General features: G+C 39.6%; 4 protein-coding genes across 10 annotated transcripts; 2 read left to right on the plus strand and 2 right to left on the minus strand.

The window, feature by feature from the left end:
• The first annotated feature begins 36 nt into the window (after window positions 1-36).
• LOC106420437 (golgin subfamily A member 4) lies at window positions 37-9,785 on the plus strand. Of its 7 annotated transcripts, XM_048763280.1 has the most exons (10): window positions 39-249; window positions 476-605; window positions 796-1,420; window positions 1,557-7,186; window positions 7,280-8,066; window positions 8,156-8,802; window positions 8,905-9,049; window positions 9,135-9,216; window positions 9,298-9,418; window positions 9,520-9,785. In XM_048763280.1, the coding sequence occupies exons 2-9, from the start codon at window positions 555-557 to the stop codon at window positions 9,398-9,400; spliced, it is 8,070 nt and encodes a 2,689-aa protein (XP_048619237.1). In that variant the 5' UTR covers window positions 39-249; window positions 476-554; the 3' UTR covers window positions 9,401-9,418; window positions 9,520-9,785. The 7 variants fall into 7 exon arrangements, with proteins under 7 accessions (XP_048619233.1, XP_048619234.1, XP_048619237.1 ...); XM_048763276.1 differs by having other exon boundaries at window positions 37-249; window positions 473-605; window positions 9,135-9,418; XM_048763277.1 differs by having other exon boundaries at window positions 38-249; window positions 9,135-9,418.
• Window positions 9,696-11,143, plus strand: LOC106420438 (serine/arginine-rich splicing factor RSZ22). The gene is made up of 6 exons (XM_013861270.3): window positions 9,696-9,918; window positions 9,989-10,081; window positions 10,156-10,244; window positions 10,341-10,569; window positions 10,655-10,789; window positions 10,922-11,143. Exons 2-6 carry the CDS (start codon window positions 9,993-9,995, stop codon window positions 10,962-10,964), a joined length of 585 nt encoding a protein of 194 aa, XP_013716724.3. The 5' UTR covers window positions 9,696-9,918; window positions 9,989-9,992; the 3' UTR covers window positions 10,965-11,143.
• Window positions 11,144-11,550: 407 nt separating this feature from the next.
• LOC111208179 (probable xyloglucan glycosyltransferase 5) lies at window positions 11,551-14,529 on the minus strand. Its single transcript, XM_022706958.2, has 5 exons — window positions 13,402-14,529; window positions 13,027-13,335; window positions 12,659-12,949; window positions 12,472-12,585; window positions 11,551-12,400 (listed from the first exon to the last, which is right to left on the minus strand). The coding sequence occupies exons 1-5, from the start codon at window positions 14,104-14,106 to the stop codon at window positions 11,765-11,767; spliced, it is 2,055 nt and encodes a 684-aa protein (XP_022562679.2). The 5' UTR covers window positions 14,107-14,529; the 3' UTR covers window positions 11,551-11,764.
• A 2,670-nt stretch (window positions 14,530-17,199) lies between these two features.
• On the minus strand, window positions 17,200-21,259 carry LOC125590151. The gene is made up of 2 exons (XM_048763283.1): window positions 20,171-21,259; window positions 17,200-20,075 (listed from the first exon to the last, which is right to left on the minus strand). Exon 2 carries the CDS (start codon window positions 19,845-19,847, stop codon window positions 17,691-17,693), a length of 2,157 nt encoding a protein of 718 aa, XP_048619240.1. The 5' UTR covers window positions 19,848-20,075; window positions 20,171-21,259; the 3' UTR covers window positions 17,200-17,690.
• Window positions 21,260-22,118: the final 859 nt, after the last annotated feature.

Below are 22,118 nucleotides of genomic sequence, written 5' to 3' on the forward strand. Positions count from 1 at the left end.
AGAAGTAGCGTGCAAGTAGAATTTGTCTCTTCCCTTCAAATCGACGTCTGTGTTGAGGTTGAGTCGCGTCGCGTTTTCATTCTACATTTTTTTTTCCCCCAAACGAGCAAGACACACCAGCTAAACGCCACATAGCGTTAGATCCAAGGATAGAGAGAGATAGCGACGTATAGGTTTTCAATCAATTAGTCTACAGAGATCAACGACGCGACGCGCCACTCGATTTCAGCTCCGCTCGACCGATCTCGGGTATGGTTTAGCTCACTTTCGTGTTTTCTCCACCAAATTACCGAACTTCTTTGTGAAATTTGATCTTGTATTGCGCCTTTCGGAATCTGTAGATTGGTATGTTGTTTTTATGCGCAAGCCTTTTGATTTTCAAAAGGGATTTTACAATTTGGTGTCGGTGCGGTATGATATTATTGCAAGTTTGTGAATTGAGCTCCATTTTTTTTTTTTTTTTTTGCTTCAGTAGAAGGTTCAAACCATGGTGATCTAGACTTGGTGGTGATACACAAAAGATTTATTGTGGGAACGAGAAGAGAGTGAATCCAATGGATAAGAAAAAGAACCGTGCTGATCCACTTGCTGCTGGGCGCCAAAAGGTTAGTTATTGGGTGAACTTGCATTTTATCAATGAATGTCAATGCAAATAATTAGGAATTTTTTTTTGGGTCTAAGTTCATAGTTGAGAAGGAATAAATGATAAACGTGGTTTTTTTAAAAGCCTAGAAATTTGATTGCTTGTTCTTGCCTTGGTTAATCACTAAGTTTTTTTTTTTTAAATTGTTTCAGCTTCAACAGTTTCGTCAAAAGAAGGCTGATAAAAACACTGATCATAAAAAAGACCCCAAGGGCAGTACGAGCAAAGGAAAATCCTCCAAAAAGTCTGGTAAATCTGAGAAGCATGAGGGGAAATTTGACAAAAGTGCTGTCAGTGACGAGGCAGAAGCTCTGTCGGCAGGAGGAGCTATTGTTGATGAGGTTGTTGATTCTCCACAAACTTCTGCAGATGCATTATCTAACGAGTATGTTCTAGTCCATGGTTCATCATCGGAACCTGATACCCTCCAGATAGGAAACACCACAGCAACTTCTGATAGTGGAGCTGAGCTGGGAAAAGATACTGGCATATCATTATCCACAGTAGACGAGAATATGAAGAGCATCGACATCACAGCGGCTGGCGCAGTAGATTCTGTGACATCTGACCGTGCCGATTCTGAGAAGGGAGTTACACATGACGATGCATCTATTAGTGTCGACGGAGTCTTTGCTACTTCTGGAGACCTAGCGGAGGGGGAAGGAGTTGAAGTTGAATATGGGAATGTGGAAAAGCCTCATCAGCCATCCTCTTCGCCGGAATTTATTCCTGATGTTTCCTTGAGTGGTGCAAGGGGAGATCAGGTAACTGATGTAGGTTGTTCTCTCCTTCTCTTCATGCTTCGCTCTTTATCGGTTTCTTTATTTCTTTTTCTTTGATAGGGATGAAGTGGTTAGGTCGATGGCATGCGTCCTTTTGATGTATAATTCTGTTTTCATTTGTTTCTGTTTAGGGGAAATGCAAGAAGACCGTGATTCACAGAAGGAACAGTTTTCTGAAGCATCTGCAAAGGCAGATGTGGATTGGATTGTAACTGAAGAGAGGCAAGCAAGCTATCCAGCCGTTGTGGATTCATCTGCTTCACCGTCTCACTTTTCAGAGGGACCATCAGCTGCAATTGATTCAGTTGAATTGGAAGGAACAACTGGTGAAATCAGAAGCCAGCTGATTAGGGAAGCTGCAGAGCTTAGTGAAGAGAAACCAGAGTCGTCTATTGGTTTTCATAATGACAGAGATCACGTGCTTTCCACTGAACCTGAGGATAGCTCTAATCAGCTGCAATTACCTCAGAGCGTCAGTACATCTGGATTATTGAGCCATGAGGAACCTTGTAAACAGGATACACTAAATCCATCCGGAGAAGTTTCTGCTGCCCATGTTCATGAAGGGCGCTCAGTTAGCTTCCTACAGCTTATGGAAATTGTACAGGCACTTGGACAAGATGAATTTCAAGTGTTGTGCACCGCAAGAGAGGCTGCTTCCTCTACCGATCCAGGAACAAGTTCGTTGGAGCGATTAAGAGAACAATTGTTTGTTTCCCGTAGCATGGAAGATATACTCCATGTGCAACTTACAGAACAGTCTCATCTTCAAAACGAGTTTGATCATCAACATAACCAATTGGTAGCTGAATTATCACAGCTTCGTGCATCATATAATGCGTTGACAGAAAGGAATGATTCTCTTGTTGAGGAACTATCAGAGTGCCAGTCTAACCTCTATGCTGCGACAAGCTCGAATGAGAAGCTCAAAAATCAGCTTCTTGCTACAGAAGCACAAGTGGAGGCTTTCACTGCTAAGATGAATGAGCTGCAGAGTAGCTTAGAAAAGTCCCTATTGGATCTATCTGAGGCGAAAGAAAAGGTCATCAATCTTCAGGTGGAGAATGATACGTATGGTGCAATTCTTTCTTCTTGGAATGATGAGAAAAAGGAACTTTTTGAGGAAACAGAATCCAAGAACTATGAGATTAAGCATCTTTTATCTGAGTTATGCAATTGCAAGAACTCGGAGGCTATACTAAAGGCAGAAGTTGAGCGATTGGAAAAAACTATTGGTCCATTGACAGATGAGAAGGTAAATCTTGTCGAGGAAAAATATAATGTATTGGGTGAGGCAGAGAAGTTACAGGAAGAATTGGCAAATTGTAAGACTTTGATCACCTTGCAAGAAGTGGAAAATTCAAATATAAGGGAGACGCTTTCTTCACTGACAGGCCACCTGACTAAACTTGAAGAGGATAACCTGCATCTCACAGAAGAAAATGAGAAATCACATCTAGAACGGAGTGCATATCTGATCTCGGAGACTTATTTATTGTCCGAGTATTCCAATCTAAAGGAAGGGTATTCTTTGCTGAATAATAAACTATTAAAGTTTCAAGAAGAGAAGGAACATTTGGTTGAGGACAATGATAAACTTACGCATGATCTTCTTATTCTTCAAGAGCGTATGTCTACTGTACAAGAAGAGCGGATTCACCTAGCAGCTGAGTTAGGAGAAGCGGTAGCCCGCCTTGATAAGTTGACTGAAGAAAAAACATCTCTGAGTAGCAGCATCGAGGTAGAAAAAACTGGAATTGTAGACATTGGTAATGAGGATGCTTCAGAATTGAGTAATCAGGAAATATCTGAAACATCTGGTAGAAGTCTAGAAGTCGGGGTTACAAGTAAACCGAGTCTACCTTTTGTTGAATATACCTGCCAAAGTCTCGGGACCCAGCCTACAGTTTTGGAGGGGGTAATAGACGCTTCATCTGGGTTTTCTTCCTTGAAGAAGAATCTGGAGAAGGGGGAGAAAATGATTCAGAACCTTGAGGAGGCAATTAAGCAGACCTGCACCGATTCTTCATTGATCAAGTCTAGCAATAAACCTGACACGCCACCGGTATCAAAATTGATTCAGGCTTTTGAGTTAAAGGGGCATTCGGAAGAACAGGAATCTGAAAAAGAACAGTTAACTGGTGATCAGTCAGAAGCATTTGTTTCTGTGAATGTTCAGATTAGAAATTTGAGAGGCATGCTGGAACAGTTAGCGTTGAATGCTAGGGAGGCTGGTATACAATTCAATCAATTAAATGATGACAGGACGGCAACAAATCAACGACTGGAGGAGTTTAATGTCGAGTTTGCATCTCACCAGGATCACATTAATCTTCTGGAGGCAGATACTATTGAGAATAAGATTTCGTTTGATGCTCTGAAAAATTATTCTGGTGAGCTGCAACAGAAAAACCACGAACTTGAATCTCTCTGTGAATCATTGAAGCTGAGAAATGGTAGCATGGGTCTAGCAAACACGGAGCTCAACAAGAAGCTGAATTCTTGCTTATCGAGAATTTATGAGCTTGAAAATCAGCTGGAAAGCTTACAGAATAATTTAAGTAGCATGTTGTCGTCAATGGAAGAACAGTTAGTAGCCTTGCAGGATGAATCTGAGAAGGCAACGATGCTAGAACATGAATTGACATCATCAATGTCTCAATTTGGTGATGCAGTTGTGAGACTTGATGGTTGTTTACTCAGATCTGGCGTTGCTGGAGCTCAAGTTGGCTTAGATATGAGCAAACATATATCTGGTTCTGTTGACATGGCTGTAAAGGTGATTGAAGACCTGGAGGAAAAATTAGAAGTTGCTGAGGCGAAGCATGAGTCCTCCTTAAACAAATATGAGGAGTTGAAGCAGAGTTTCAATACTCTGCATGAGAATAATGAGTTTGTGACTGCTACAATGCATAAGGTCTACGCTGATCTGGCGAAACTGATTACTGAATCATGCGGGTCTGATGAGATAGCCAAACTTAGAGTTGAAAATCTAGCTATCTCTGATCCTGTTAACGATGGCAACTGTGAGAATCTGATGGAAGCCGTGCGAAATATTCTTTCTGAGAGGCGTGAACTTCAGTGTGTGATTGATAAGCTACAGTCGGACTTGTCGAATATAACAAAGGATATGGAGGAACTGACGCAGCGAAGCCTTGACCCCACTTCACTTCGAGAATTAGTTGAGAAAGTTGAGGGTGTCCTGGAACTTGAAACTCGTGAAGTTAATTTTGAATCCCCTAGTTTATATGTGGAGTTTCTGGTTTCCCAACTTGTTCAGAAGTTTATAGAGGCTGAGGATTTGGCTAATCTCTTGAGAGGCCAATTAGAGGCCAAGGATAATGAGCTAATGGAGACCCAGGAGAGTTTACTGCACCATAAAACTGAAATGGGTGGTCTCATGGAAAATTTAAGCCAGGCAGAGGAGTCCCTTGTGGCTGTACGATCTGAGTTACAAAAGAAATCCAATGAACTTGAACAATCAGAGCAGAGGTTATTATCGACTAGAGAGAAGCTTAGTATAGCTGTTACAAAAGGAAAAGGTTTGATGGTTCAACGTGATAATATCAAGCATTCGTTGGCTGAAACCTCTGCTGAACTGGAGAGGCGCTCAGAGGAATTGAGTTTGAAGGAGACAAGGCTTCAGGAAGTAGAAGCAAAACTTAAGACCTATACAGAGGCAGGTGAACGTGTGGAGGCATTAGAATCTGAGCTTTCTTACATCCGAAACTCGGCTACTGCACTTCGAGAATCGTTTCTTCTCAAAGACTCTCTGCTTCATAAAATTGAAGAAATTTTGGAAGATTTGGATCTTCCAGAGCATTTTCATGCTCGAGATATACTTGACAAGGTCGAGTGGTTATCAAGATCAGCTAACGGCAACTCTTTACGTCCCTCTGATTATGATCAGAAAAGTTCTGATGGAGGTGCGGGATATGTTCTCTCTGAACCCTGGAGGGAAGATGGTCAAACTGGCACAAATTCTGAGGGTGACTTAAGGATCAAGTTCGAGGAGCTCCAGGGGAAGTTTTATGGGTTGGCTGAACAGAATGAAATGCTGGAGCAGTCGTTGATGCACAGAAATAATTTGGTTCAGAGATGGGAAGCACTCCTTGAGAATATTGATATGCCTCCACAGCTAAAGTCCATGGAAGTGGAAAACAAGATTGACTGGCTTGCAAGTACAATATCAGAGGCTACACATGACAAGGATACTCTCCAACAGAAAATTGATAACCTTGAAGTATATTGTCAATCGCTAAGTGCTGATTTGGAAGCCGCACAAAAGCAAGTACGTGATGTCGAGGCAAATCTTCAGTCGGTTGATAATGAGAGAGTGAATATTTCGGAAAGACTGGAAACTCTGAATGGGGATCACGATAATCTTTCTGCGAGGGCCAATCACCTTGAAGTTGAGAATGAGAAACTGCAGAACCAAGTTAAAGATCTGCATGGAAAATTGGTTGAGAAACTTGGGAATGAAGAACAACTTCAGACTATTGAAGGAGACCTATTGAGTTTGAGGTACATGATTGATGATGTTATACAGGAAGATGGCTTGCAGGATTTGGCATTAGCGAGTAATTCTGAGACCTTGGATGGACTTCTGAGAAAGCTGATTGACTATTATAAGAATTTGGCTAAATCTAGTCCATCAAATGACGAAACAACTTCTCCCAGGCACACTCCTGAGTTGGCTAATTCTAATATAGTCGAAGCAACCAGTAGAGACATAGCAGTAGTAGAGACACCTGATGTAGCGTCTCTAACAAAAGATCTGGATGAAGCACTGCATGTTCAGAAGCTGGCAAAGGAAGAAAGGGATTTATACATGGAAAAACAGCAATCCTTGGTTGCTGAAAATGAGGCACTTGAGAAGAACATAACAGAATTGCAGGAGCTCCTTAAACAAGAAGAGCAGAAGTCAGCTTCTGTAAGAGAGAAGTTAAACGTAGCTGTCAGGAAAGGGAAAGCTTTGGTCCAACAAAGGGATAGCCTGAAGCAAACTATTGAGGAGATGAACGCTGAGCATGGTCGCCTAAAATCAGAGATTATAAACCGAGACGAGATGCTTGTGGAAAATGAAAAGAAATTAAGGGAGTTGGAATCTTACACTTTGAGGATAGAAGCCCTAGAGTCTGAGTGCCAATCGCTGAGAAATCATTTGCAAGAAACAGAAAATATTTTGCAGGAAAGAAGTGGTACATTGAGCATGACACTCAACGCGTTGAATAGCATTAATATTGGTGATGAAGGTGACAGATATGACCCAGTTCTGAAGCTTCAACGGATCTCGCAACTGTTTCAGAATATGAGTACAGCTGTGTCTTCTGCTGAGCAGGAGTCAATAAAGTCTAGAAGAGCAGCTGAGTTGCTACTTGCTGAGTTGAACGAGGTTCAAGAGAGAAACGATAGTATGCAAGAGGAGCTATCAAAATTTACATATGAAATTCAGCAACTTTCCAAAGAGAAGGATGCAGCGGAGGCTGCAAAAGTTGAAGCCATATCACATTGTGAAAATTTATCCCTGGTCAACAATGAAGAAAAGAAGAAGATATATGCTCAAGTGCTGTCCTTTGGAACTAATGTGAACACTCTGAGGAAAATTCTCGCAGGTACTAGCAGTTACCTAGCTGATATTTTCACCTTGGATATGGAGTTCTTGCATTATCTGAAGACAACTATGGAATCATGTTCGAAGCAAACCGGAACTAATTTGTCTGGCTGGCCGCAAGTTAGTACAGGGAATTTTGTAGACAAGGTACTTTTAGAACCTTTCAACAGCTTAGTATGATATACTTTCAAGATTTCTCTGCGACTGACTGTTTCTGAATATTGCTTTTCCCCTTCTCAGGAAATCTTTTCAGTCTTGAGTGCTGCCTTGTCTAACGTCAACTTGCATGAAGTTTCAAATGGTGGAAACATAACCGAAATTTGTGGTTCTCTCTCGCGAAACCTTGATCAGTTTGTGGCTGATGTTAGCCATCTCGAAGAGAATGTAAGCAACCACTTGGCATCATGGCACGAGCAGATCAGCATTGTATCCAACAGTATTAACACCTTTTTCAAGTCAATTGGAACCGGAACAGACTCAGAAATTGCTGCTCTGGGTGAAAGAGTCGCCTTGCTTCATGGAGCATGTTCTAACGCGTTGGTGGAAATTGAAAGCCGTAAGGCAGAACTGGTTGGAAATGAAAAGTTCAACATGATCCTCCATCAAGAAGAAGATGATTATTCGTCCATGGAGTCTGTCAGGTCCATGGTAAATAGGCTATCGTCAGCTGTTAAAGAGTTTGTTGTAGCAAACGCTGAGACTGTGGAGAGAAACGAAAAGGAGATGAAGGTAATGATTGCCAATTTGCAAAGGGAGTTGCACGAAAAGGATATCCAGAATGATAGGATGTGCAGTGAACTTGTGGGTCAAGTTAAGGAAGCCCAGGCTGGTGCTAAGATCTTTGCAGAAGGTCTTCAATCTGCAAGTGCTAGGATGCGTGATATGCAAGACCAGCTTAGCATTTTGGTGCGGGAACGGGATTCTTTGAAGGAGAGAGTAAAAGATCTGCAAGAAGGTCAGGCCTCACACTCAGAATCACAGGAGAAGGTCACATCGCTTAGCAATCTACTAGCTGCAAAAGACCAAGGTCGACTTTTCAATCTAAACTTTTTCTTTTCCCACCTTCATACACATAGCTAATACATAATTGCTCTAATACATAATTGATTGCTGCAGAGATTGAGGCATTAATGCAAGCGCTTGACGAGGAAGAGTGTCAGATGGAGGATCTGAAACACAGGGTTACAGAATTAGAACAAGAGCTACAACAGAAGAACCTAGACTTGCAGAAAGCTGAAGCTTCTCGTGGGAAGATCTCCAAAAAGCTATCAATTACTGTGGATAAATTCGATGAGCTCCATCATCTCTCCGAAAATCTTCTTGCTGAAATCGAGAAGCTTCAAAAACAAGTGCAAGATCGGGATACCGAGGTTTCTTTCTTAAGACAAGAAGTCACTAGGTGCACCAATGAGGCTCTTGCTGCTTCTCAAATGGACACTAAGAGAGATTCAGAAGAGGTCCAAACTGTACTGTCTTGGTTCGAGACCATAGCTTCACTACTTGGTCTAGAAGATTCACCTTCCGCTGATGCTCACAGTCACTTAAACCGCTACATGGAGACGCTTGAGAAAAAGATTGCGTCTATACTATCTGAAACAGAAGAATTACGGCTGGTTGGACAAAACAAGGATTCGTTGCTGGAAGCTGAGAGGAGTAGAGTGGCTGAGCTCAGACAGAAAGAAGCAACTCTTGAGAAATTATTACATGACAAGGAATCCCAACCAAGCAGCTCAACTTCAGAGATCGTTGAAGTGGAACCCCTGGTATGATTAGTTCTTGTTGGATAATTTAACCATTCCAGATACTCTGCTTCAAAGCGATAACATTTCAAATTGGGTTCACTTTTTCTTGTTTGGGTATTGCAGATAAACAAGTGGACGACGAGTGGAACATCGATCCCATCACAAGTCAGGAGTTTGCGTAAGGGTAACAACAACGATCAAGTCGCCATTAGTATAGATGCAGATCAAGCTGATCAAAGCCTTAGCTTAGAAGAAGACGATGATAAAGGTAACTAAACTTGTCCCCTAATATACATTTTAGTTAATCAGCTACACATTCTGTTCATAACATTACCCTTTTTGTGTGCTTTCAGCTCATGGATTTAGATCACTCACCACGTCAAGAATCATTCCTAGATTCACAAGACCAGTGACAAACATGATCGATGGTTTATGGTTAGGCTCTCTCTCAGTCTCTCGTTTGATTGAAAATTTCGTAATTTCGGTTTTAAATGAAAACGACATTTTGCTTTTCAGGGTCTCGTGTGACCGGACGCTTATGAGACAACCTGCCTTACGGTTAGCCATAATGATATACTGGGCGATGTTGCACGCTCTTTTGGCTACTGTCGTGGTCTAACCAAAAGCTTCTAATCTCGTAAGTGACTTTTTTATTTCCTTAAATGAAATAGCAAACAGTTGCTTCTCCAGTTTTTTTCTTCTAAGATTTAATACGTGTTTTTATTACATCTTTCGCAGCTGGTTTCTTGTTATGGCACGGGCTCAAAGTGGTGTGTTGTCTTCACTATATGTTTTTGTCGTTCGATTCATTTTTTTTTTTAGCTTTTCATTAACCAAGCAGATTGTGGGTTCAACATTTTTATTGATTCGAATCACAGACTGGCTTGGCTTTACAACAATAAATTTTAAAAAGGTTATGTAGAAGCTGTTAATTGCTATACACTATATAAGTCACTGTGTATTTATTTATTTATTTTGGTGAAAAATACAACACAATAAGCCCAGCTAAATAGGATGTATCATTTAAATTTGGGCTTTACCTTCTCCTTGTAAAGAAGTTAACGCGTTTACAAACCCTAGTTTCATCAACCAACTTCCTTCTCCTCTCTTGGAGCTGCTCGAGTCTCTTCTCTCTAGGTATGTGACGTCAAGTTCCGATTGTTTTTGGTAGAATGTAGTTATGACTTAGTCTCTGTGACACTGACAGGTAAATGTCGCGTGTGTACGTGGGAAACTTGGACCCTAGAGTTACTGAGCGTGAGCTCGAGGATGAGTTCCGTGTCTATGGAGTCATCAAGAGGCAAGAATTGTTATACAAAGTTTCGAGCTTTCGATGTATTTGGCATTGTCTGTAAATTTGGATTTGATGTGCAGTGTGTGGGTTGCTCGTAGACCACCTGGCTACGCTTTTCTTGACTTCGAGGATCCCAGAGATGCCCGTGATGCCATCCGTGGTTTAGATGGTAAACTTATGCATTGTTCTGTAATAACACTGATGTTTTTATTTAAATTACAACATGTAGGTTCGAATTTGACATGCATGTTGTTTAAATGGACAGGCAAGAATGGTTGGAGAGTGGAACAGTCTCACAACCGAGGTGACCGTGGAGGAGGCCGTGGTGGTGACCGCGGAGGCGATCGTGGTGGGTCTGATTTGAAGTGCTATGAGTGTGGTGAGCCTGGTCACTTTGCACGTGAATGCCGTAACCGTGGTGGCACAGGAAGGCGTCGCAGCAGGAGCAGAAGTCGCAGTCCTAGATACAGGAGAAGTCCAAGCTACGGACGCAGGTCAATGCTGCTGCTTCCTTTACTTTCTTATTGGTTATAGCTTCTCTGGATGTATTAGTTGACCTTGTCCTTTTTTTGGTTTCAGGAGTTACAGCCCTCGTGCAAGATCTCCTCCTCCTCCAAGGCGCCGCAGCCCTTCACCTCCTCCTGCACGTGGCCGCAGCTACAGTAGATCACCACCTCCGTACAGAAGGCGTGAGGAACTGCCTTATACTAATGGGTAAAACTTATTTTTGTCTTCTTGATGTCAATATAATACAACGTTTTGTTCACATGCATGCATCTTGATTCGACCTATTGCTTCCCCTGTGGTGGATGTGGGCTCATTCAACTTATGTTCTTGTTTCTGCAGAAACGGACTGAAAGATAGACGCCGAAGCCGAAGCCGGAGCTGAGAGTTTTTACTGAGAAACTGAGATGATGACGAAGTACACTACTTAGCTTTAGGAGATTAAGAGAAGGACTGGATTGGTTTGCATTTTAACATAATGTTTAGTGTTGGAATTTTCTGATAATAAAGACCTATGCGTCTCTCTTTTTTTGAAGTTAATGTTGATCCCAAACGTAGACAACACCTGGCCATGTTTTCAAGTTCGCAAGTGACATGTAAGACTAAAAATATCGTAACCAAATGATAAATGAGAACATGGTTTTGGCATGACCACCACAAATAATGAAAGCCTAGGAAAGCTGAAGAGACAAGAGCATGATCCTAGTTCGGTCCCATCCTTCACTTCCACATCATTCCACTTTTGTCTGCCGACACTTCTTTTTGCTCCACGTTTCTTCACTCTCACCGACAATAAGATGAGAGGTGATCAGAATTCACAAACCGTCTCTCTTTTGCTTGTTACATTTTTGTCAGAAAAAAAAACTAGTTCTAGTTAGTTAGTTATTTACAGTTATGATCTCTTTCCTCAAAAGTTTGAGCTTAGAGTTTACAAAAAGTCTCTGCAGTTGATTAAAACATGGATCTTGTACTAGTTCTCAAGACAATAGTTCCTTTTAACTGCCAACAACATGTTTAAACTTTACAGACATTGTATACTTTGTATGAATCTCTGGCTCACACAGTACCTAACAAATTGAGTAATCGTACAAACATGAAAATAAATTAATGGCCTACCACCACTATGGTTCCAACAATCTCATTACAGAGGATACCATCGAACATAAAAGCTTCTCTGGATTTTTCTCAGCTCATCTGCTCGCCAATGAGGTCAAGACCCACCAGAAGAAATGTGACACCTTGGAACAACAAGAAGTAGAAATGCACTCCTTGAGCTGCCAACAGACTCCTAACCGCTGCAGTGAGCAACAGAAACGCTAACGCAAGCTCTTTGTGGAATATCTTGTTGGTTTTCTTGACAGGTTTCTTTTGTTTCTGCTCTTCAAGTTGGTTCAGCTCCAAAAGCTCACTGTCCGAAACCCCTCTGAGCAACTGGCTTTTCTTGTCTAGCGTCTCTTTCTCGGTGATAGATAAAAGATCCGACTCTGATGACCTTCCAGCTTTCTTTGTGACAACCCACTCGTAAGAGCTACCTAACTGGAATAACCCTGATACCATTGCGTTGAACTTGGTGACTGACATTGTGTTCTCGAACAAGAGGTAAGGGACGATGAAAGGGAACGATTTTGGAGATGGAAGAAGGTTGAGGAAAGACATGAAGACAGGTATGTAGCAGATGACCCAAACGGGGAGCTCAGCTTCTGGGACAAACATGGTTAGTGGAAGGATTATGCAGAACAATGTGAAGGAGTAGAAAGGAAGTATGAGTTTCCTAAGAAGGAAAAAGAGAAGTATCAGATTAGCCTTCTTCCATATAGCTATCTGCAAGAACAAAGACTGATTAAAAAACTTTCATCTAGTGAAGGAGAAAAGAGTTTGTAATGTACACTTACCTTAGAGGTCAAGATTGAACCAAGACACAAGCGAAAAAGCTGCATAGGTCCTGAATGCCAACGGTGTTGTTGCTTCTTATATGCTTCGTATGACTCAGGAACTTCACAAAGGACCTGTAAATGGTTTTCACACCAGCTTAATAAAATGGTTACATGAATAGGCCTATGATTGATGAGTAGTAAGTACCTTGACATCGTTAAGATATATGAACTTCCATCCATGGAGATGAGCACGGACAGCTATATCCATATCCTCAACAGTGGTTCTTTCAAGCCAGCCACCAGATTCCTCAAGGGCTTTGATTCTCCAAACACCAGCTGTTCCATTGAAACCAAAGAAGTTCAAGAACACACCGCTCACTTGCTGCTCAACCTCAAAGTGAAAACAAAGGTTGATGTTCTGAAGACGAGTCAGCAAATTCTCGTCTTTGTTCACAAATGTCCACCTAGCTTGAACCAAACCAAGCTCCGGGTTATCCTGAACACGCCAATCACATCATCAAGAAGTTAGTAACCTCTCCACTTTGATGGGAACTGATGTTAATTACCAACAACCTTGAAATGTGGAACTGTGAGTTTAAGGAAGTCTGGATTAGGTTGGAAGTCAGCATCAAATATAGCTACAAACTCGTATGCTTCCACGTAATCACAGCTCATAGCTGACTTGAGGTTACCAGCTTTATATCCAGTTCTAACCAAACGATGCCTGTAGATTATATTGACTCCCTTTTGACTCCATTTAGCAACCTCAGCTTTAATCAACTGCTGGATGCTTTCATCGTTCGAATCATCAAGAACCTGAACTAGGATTCGATCTTTTGGCCAGTCTAGTTGACACACAGCAGATATAGATTGTTCATACACCTGAAAACAAGAAGGACCAAAGATCATTACACTGAGAGTTAAAGATACAAAGATTGGTAACATTACCTCTCTTTCATTGCACATGGGAATCTGAACAAGAACCATTGGATAAACATAACCACATCCCTCAGCATCATACGGTTCCTCATCAAACCTCGGCTTAATCTTCTTATACTTGATCCAGAAACATCCCAAACAAAGAATCAAACGGTCTACCGACTGTATAAGGAACAGCACAATACAAAACTTGGAGAGAGATTTTATCAGTGGAGCAATATAATCAGCTCTAAACCCCAACCAACCAACATAGACGAGATGAAGCAAGCTCTGGATCTCAAGCGTGCTAGTGGGGATGTGGTTTTCGAAGTAATGACATCCTCTCAAGTAAGCAACAGTCTCGAACGCGAGAATCAGCAAGGAGAGAGCTAAGAAGAGCTTAATAGCTGAGAAAAGCCACCTGTCTCTGCCCAACCTCTCGGAGCCAAGCGGGTGAGTGAAGCTGAGGCGTTTTTTGATGGAGCCGAGGAGAGACCAGAAGACGGTGGCGAGCCAAGTGAGACATCCAACGGCTCTGTGAGCTTTGAGAAGGAGAACCCAAGTGACTTGCTTTGCGTTCTTGCGGCCTCTGGTCCTCTCCTCTGGTCTGAAGGCTGAGTCTGGTCCTTCGATTTCGACCACTGAGTAGTTTGGGTTCTCCATTTTGACAACGACTGGTGTTCCTTTCCTCGTGTCTTTCGCCCACCAATCTGAAAAATCCAACCTTGGAGCCATCTTATCTTCCAACAACGGAGAAGGAAAGTAGTTGAGTTTCTTAATGTGGTAAGGGAAGATTAAGCAAAACCCATTTGAGGAAACTCGAAATGGAGAGTGAATCTTCGAGAAAGGAGCGAACTTTGGATAGATAATGGAAGAAATAGTAAAACCCAGATCCCAGAAATTGGAAATCTAGAGACTGGTTTTTATATATAAACCAGACAAAGAAGCATACACAGCTCAATGCTCATTTAAAGTTTGGACCTTTTTTAAGAGAATGACAGAAGAGAGAGAAATGGGTTGGTGAGAGAGAGAGGAGTGACTCAGAGAGGAGAGAGAGAGAGAGTAATTAAATACTTGGCTTTCAGAGAGAGAGAAGAAAGGTATATGTGAACTGTGAAGCTTGTAAGATCTGTCTTACAGTTTTCATGTGTGTGTGAGTGTATTAGTGTGTGTAAGCTACTTGTTTGATGGCTTCAAGCATGCAAATTCATCCCCTTTTTATCACACTCATGTAACTTTCAACAGCACTTGTCATGTCACTGATCCTACTCTAAAAATAAAATTATTTTATAAAAAAATATAACAGTTAATGTTTTCTCTATAGGAAAACTTTTAGACAGTGATGGATGGTTGAAGACAAATTCAAATTTGTGAGAGCAACTACTTAAATTGGCAGAAGTAAGATAGTTTCAAGTGAATTACTCAAGTGTGTTCTTCTCACCGCTTCGCCTATGCGCTCCCCATGTCATTATTTTCCATGTGCTTTCTTTAATCTTTCATTTTTTATATACATCCCTTTATTTCAGTAACCAACTGTCATCAAATTTAGAATTTTGACGGGAATGTTAGGAAGACAATACATTATAGTGGGTGACTTTTAAGCTTTTTATATGTTTCTTTTAACGTGTGCTATTTGATGAAAATGGTATATTGTAAATACCTTAAACTATTATAAGTCCATGCCATAATCTTGAAACAATTAGATGCAACTTAATCAACTATATTATTTCTCAAAAAATATATTAATCAACTATATATTTTTTATACTTGTGATTTGTGATTTTGGAGATGTTATTAATGGTAAATAGTTAGGAGGAAAACATTTTAGTTGGTGGTTTGCTTTTTTATACTATTAATTGACAGTATTCTAACCATCAAAACAGAGGGTCGAGTGTTGACCACACTAGCAAGAAACTTTTAATATATTGCCGCTAATCATGGGGTGTTTTTTTTGGTAAAACAAAACAAAAAATTAAGTGGTGTGTCTTTGACAAGAAAAGAAAAGGCAATTCACCGTTCACCAGATGGATAGTCACAGTTGTTTTCAATTTGAAAAATCGGTTAAGTGTCAACCAACTACTAGGTTACGCGAGTTACTTGTCGGTGGTGCTATTCACACATGTAGAACTCTAGAAGATAAGGATAGTTTTTCGCATTTTTTAAAGTTTTGTTTTACTAGACACTACCTGACGTTTTACAAAAGTATTACAATAACTTTTTAATTAGATGTTTAATTGTAATTAATTTGGGTGGATTTAAAAAAAAGATTGGTTAGTTATACATGTTTATTATGCTTTGTTTGGACCATCTACAATCCATACACAAATCAATAGTCATAATACATTAGTTGAAACTTGATATGTTGATTGAAATCTCAATGAACTACAGTTTTGGTATGGATTTTAATTTGAAATGCATAAGTTAAGATGATCGACTGTTTTGATGAACATTTATTAATGAGAGCTTTTCAATTATGATATTCGTTGAAGTAAGTTATTATTTCATTCCACATACAGTGCTTTACACTCTCTACTTTACCAATATTTATTTTGTAATAATAGTATGATTAGTGGGTACAATCATTCACTATTCATTATTTGGATTAAAGCTTTTCATTTATTTGATTAGATTTCTTATATTGTTGGGGCTGTAAAGGTGTAACTATGGTCTCAGTTTTCAATACCGAAATAATTAAGCATGATCCGAATGCATTAACTATGAAAACGAAACCGGTTCAAGTAGTACTAGTACTAACAAATTAATTAAAGACTCGAACAGAGGTCGTAGAAATGACTCGGAGCATCTCCAAAACACACTTTATAATTTTAAATATGAAAATTTTTGCTCTTCAAAAAGGAACTCAAAACTTCAAATAACTCTATATTTGAAGTTTTAGTTCTCAAAACTTCAAATTTAAAATTTCATATTTTTATTTGTATTTTGGTCCCTACAATTACACATCACATTTATAATTCATAAATATTTTCTTGATTATTATTTTAATCCTTATAAAAATTATATCTCATAAATATTTTAAATTTTGTTTACAAAATTTAAGTTTACACATAAAATTAAATAAAACTTTAAAAGAAGATTTAAAATATTTAAACCTAGATTTATATAACAAAAATATACAAAAGAAACTTAACAAAAAAACTTTTAAAAAATTACATGAAGACATACTATTACTTAAATATTACAACAACGCTAAGTCAGGTAAGTTTGATCCAGAACTTTTAAAATTTCCAAATATTGTCCAATTTTGTTTTGTATAATTGAAGATGGTTGTTGTTGTTGTTATTGATGATGATGTCTTTTTGTACAATTTTATTGAATAATTCACGAGCATTAATATCATCAATAAAAGTTAGTCTTTTAGCAATATTTTATGTTTCTCTTTACTTTCTTATTCTGGTCTAATGTATTTATAAGTATTAATATCTCCCGATTTCAACAATTTTTATCTCTAATCTACAAATTAAAAATGAGGAGAGCTATTTTTACTTCGAAATGCACTAGTAGATCATATATGCATTACGAAAATCACTTTATAGAATAATATGGTATTTTGCTTGAAGTTTAATATTAATTAAGTTATTTTGTTTAAAATTTTATATTTTAATATAATATTTTATTAATTAATATTGTTGTAATATGTTTATATATGTGTTAGTTATTTACAAAAGTTTTATGAATTCAAATTAGTTATGACAAATATAAGGACCATATTATAAAATACAAATAGCTTCGAAGTTAAGTTTGAAGTTTTGCTTTTGAAGAAGAACACCTTTAAACTTTAAAAATAGAGTTTTGGAAACTTAAAAATAAACTTCTTTTTTTTTAGATGCTCTTTTGTGCTGTCTTCTCTAGAGATTTTTTCTTGGAGATTTTTCTTGTTTGGTTTATTTATCTTTTTGTTGTATATTTTCTGGGTGCCTTTGTTCTGGTTCAGTTGTATAAATAATTGGTCTACTTTGTTATACTAACATGCATTGTGAGTTTTTGGTTCTATTAGCAAATGGCTACATAACATCGGTGCTTATCCAAAAGACATTTTTTCTACTTAACACCATCGTCCAACAAGTTCAGGATACAAAAAAAAAGAGATTGCTGATGCTGGTCAAGTTAGTACTTTTTTTTTTTTTTTTGTAAAAAGCTTTCAAAATTAAAATACTAAGAAACATACAATGTATGGTTGAAACAACCATAAAGTTTGAAAAAATTAGATGAGACATGCCTCATATTCAACTAAGCATTAGCTTACAAAAGAGAAGACTTATGATTCTTAAGCTTAATGAAACAAGACAAAGATGAAACTACTAGGAAGAAGGAAGGTAATTTCCGCGGCCTCGGCGATCCCTTTTACCTTTTTCTCTTACCGTTTTCCATTCCATATCTTGAAACTTTTGAAGTGGTTTTATTGGTCTTCCACCTCGTGACATGTTGAGGTTTGCCGTAGCATCACTCATATACCCTCTTTCATCATCTTGCTCATTACAAGCAATTTGAGTGACAGAAGGGCTGTCATGTACCGAAGAGTATGGAGGGACCAATGAATTGTCCGCTGAAACACCGCTGGCCTCAAGGACAATAACCGGGGATGGAATTTCTTCCATAATAGGAGCTTTAGTTGGAGCAGATTGAGTGTCTGCTAATGGTGATGAAGTGGAAAGAGAGTTGGAGCCATTGGCTATATGTACCTTGGAGCAAGTGAGGTTGTTTACTGGAGTAGAGAGATTTTTCAGCTCAACACTAAATGGTTGTAAATGTCCCAAACTCAGATCCAAAGTCACTTCAGTAAGTTCTTCTCGTCCTTCTTCAGCTGAGACCAAACCCGACTCCAGATTCTCAGCTTGCAACACCAATTGATCGGATGGACCATTAGACTGAGCTAGTGCCTTTTCCATTTCTGGCTGAGTTTTTCCAGCGGAAGAATCCTCATGCGTGGAACTTTTTTCCACATTCAATTGAACAGCTGGGAGTAGACATCTTTTCTCCTTGTGTCCCAAATGTCCACATCTGCCACAAACACTTGGAATCCATGTATATTCAACATCCACCAGAAAAATATTACCTTGTTTGTCATCTAAGGCAATTTGCTTTGGAAAAGGTTTGTCAAGTTCTACTTCAACCAACAACTTTGCTTCTCCCAAACAAGTCGGATCAAGTCGAGGTTTATGAGTTTGCATAGGCTCACCAAGTCCAGACGCTACATGGCTGAGACCCAATCTTGAGTAACAGCTATCCGGAACATTTTTAAGAGTTACCCACACTGGGATTGTTGATACTTCAGGGATTTTAAATGAGTTAACTGATTTCCAAGGTGAAACAAATAACAAACAGTCATCAACATGCCACACAGCTCTCTGAATTACCCATTGTTGAGTTGAGTCGTGAGGTATATGAAACATGTAAGAGGAGTCACTCAGCTTACGACAACCTATTCTACAGGTTCTACCCCACAACCTATTAACCACAGCATGAATTAAACCCCCAGGAGGGAGAGAGCAGCGATGAAAGTGGCCAATGATATATTCATTTTTATTCTCTGGTCCTAAGAGAAGCACCTGAGAAGGAATAGTTACCTGAGGTGTTCCATCAAGTCGAAAAGTTGGCTTAGCTGCTCGATAGAGGTTTCTGGTAGCAGGGTCCATTCTGGCTGCCCATGGAAACCTTAGTGTTCCATCCCCTTTAAGCTCAGGAACTGGAATCTTCTGAACCGGCATACGAGGAAACTCTCTTACAGCACTTGGATGGGTTTTTTTTTTCTTCTGGTTTGGCCCTAATCCTTCAGTCAGCGTTGGCCAAAAAGAGTCAAGGAGATTGTTGAGGTACTGCGGATCAAGACCACTTGGCGTTGCAGGCGCTGGAGGAGTTGCAGGTGGTGCAAAAGCAAGTGGTTTGGCCCAGGCTCCAATCGAAGGAACAAAAGCAGCTATTGGAGAATCAACAGATATCTCTGGAGAAATAGTAGTTATTGGAGGGAGGCCAGTAGACTGAGGGGACCTTGAGTGTGGAACGCAAGTGTTCCTATCATCTTCAGGCTGGTTAGTGATCTCTGGAATGGTGACATTATCTCCTGCCACCTCTAGTGTTGATTCAACAGCAGTAACGATTTTCTCTATTTTGTTTTCCGAAGAAGTGATCTCTGTAGAAGTGATGTTTCCATCTGCCTCTAATTCTTGTTCAACACCAGAGTGGCTTTCCCCCATTTTTTTTCCAGTTAGGATTTTACTTGAATCCTTCGGACTCAACTCCAAGTCGACGGCATCTATTTGATGTCTCATATCTTCACCATCACCAACTTCAGTCGAAAGCGTACTTGTCGAAGCCGGTGGAGAAGACCAGCGACACTTAGACGGCCAACGAGGATCTGGAGTGACTGTGGTTTGAGTAGATATCGAGGAGGACGAGTTATTGATCGAAGGATGAGCAGCACCGTCGATTACGTTTTGTAACGGAGGTTTCAGATCCATGGCGACGAGAGCAAGAGGATGACGAAGCTTAATGAGATGTGTTCTTGAGAGGAGGCGAGACCGGATCTGATGCTCGTGCTAGGCGACGCGCCGGAGCGGCGTCGATAAAAACAGAACACCGGCGACCTTTTTTGGAGGAGAAGGAGAGTTTAGTACTTTACTTGGGTCCATTTTGTTGATCTTCAGTTTCAGTCTAAACTTGTTCATGAGTTCCAAACATCATCTCTCCTGTCCCAACATCATCATATTGTCAGAGACCTTGAACCAAAACAAACGACAAAAGAAAAAGAAAAAGACAAGATCATCAGAACCAGATCACATACCTAAGACTTCAAATTCATGCAGCGAAGCCTCTAAATGATCTGCCTTCTTATTTATCTCAGACCGAAACTATTCGCAAACTGGTCAAAATGTACTGTTCCTTTGAATCGAGCTCAGAGCGATATAGTCTTACACTGGTTAAAGTGTCTACAATTCTCTGTCTCGCTTTAGCCAACTGATGTGTCACAGACAAGTCACCAGGCTCAGGGACTGAACCTGTGAGTGGGGTGAGACGGTTCTCCTTCTGAACCTGAGGACAAATTGAGAGAGAGTTAAACAAAGAGCACTGGTTTCCACAAATAGAAATAGTAAGAACATGTATCATCGTCACCTCAGCATCCTTTCTAACATAATGAAGAATTGGTGAAAGCAACTCTGGAGGTATATCATCGCTTTCTTGTAAAACAAGGGACATAATGTCTTTTCCATATCTAAAGATACTTTGATTGGATGGTGATCCCTGAATGAAAAAAAATTATAGATTCATCATCACTCAGACATAAGCAACACACAGTAAGCAAGTTGTGAAGCTCAATTACAGAACACTGCAGAGATAGAAAACTATAGCATCAAAAAGATATATACTTCCATATTAGACTTAAATTAAAATTTGTGGCAGAAAAGAGCTTTATTATTTTGTACCTTAGAGACTTGAGAAAATGCTGGAACATTTCAATAATAAGTGCGTCACATTCAAGATCCAACATCAGAGCAGATGTTCTAACGCTAGCCACAGTATTAAGGATCGATTTCCTTTTGGCATAGGAGGGACTAGATCTACAGTTAGATGTTCAAACGATGATACAATCAACTGGAACACTTCCTTCGCGGTGAGTCAAAGAAAGCAGTCAAAGTAGCCAAGAGAGAGAGAGAGAGAGAGAGAAAAAAAACAAGTAAAACAAAGAAGCGTACCCTCATTTTTTCATCATCATATGGAGCATATGGAGCAGTTAATTCTCATAGACTCAACAATGCAGGAAGTGATAGAAACTTTCACATCGACATCTGAATGCTTCAAGAGTCTTTCAGCTGACTAAAGCTTGCTTCAATGAAGAGAGTGCATTCTCAATTGAGCTGGAAGGTTCTTGTTCCACCTCTGACAGGTACATGGAAACTCTCTGCATTATGTATCTGCCGGAGTCCGCTCCTACTAGATCAATGAACCAGTGGAGAACAATATCAAAATGGCATAGCAGGTAGTTGTTGTTCTCTTTGCAAACTGTAACTAAACTTTGTCATTATTGTTTCTATTGTTGACTCTGTCATGTATCTCGGGTCTCTTCAAATATCTTGACAAGTTCAGTTACAGTTTGCGAAGGAGAACCACAACTACCTACTATTGTCTTGTCATCTACTGGTTCACTGATATGGTCCGAGTGGACTCCGGAAGATACTGAATGGAAGGAGTTGTGGTTGGAATCTTTCACTACAAATTCAAAAGAGTTCTTATTCAACACTAGCAACCATAAAGATTCATTTAAATATCAAAAAAGAAACTTTGTTTTGCAAAAACAGAATACAAATGCAGAGGAATATATAGCTTGAACCCACATCAAAAAGTGCAAGAAGCTCGACAACAGCTTGTGGATCAACAAGCTTTTCCCCATATAACCATATTCAAGAAGCTTCTTCTCGAGGGACATGACTTTCTTCTTCCTTGCCCTAGGGTTGCACAAGAAGGGAAAATAATTATGGGAGGAGAGAATCTTCTGCTGCGTTTTACCTTTCACTTCACAGGATGACACGTGTTAGATAGAGTGTGAGCAATCTCTCAACCGTAGGCTTACATATTGATGGTAAGTTTATCAGACAGTGTTTAACCATTAAAATAAATAAAATTAATTTTCTGCTTACGTAATATTTCTACTTCGAACGTATATTTTTTTCCAAAAAGTAATTCTATTTTATATATTGTCATTGTCTTCATTCTAACAAGTTTCATTTCCAAAT

Source organism: Brassica napus, chromosome C7 (assembly GCF_020379485.1).
Source record: "Brassica napus cultivar Da-Ae chromosome C7, Da-Ae, whole genome shotgun sequence".
Taxonomy (NCBI): Eukaryota; Viridiplantae; Streptophyta; class Magnoliopsida; order Brassicales; family Brassicaceae; genus Brassica; species Brassica napus.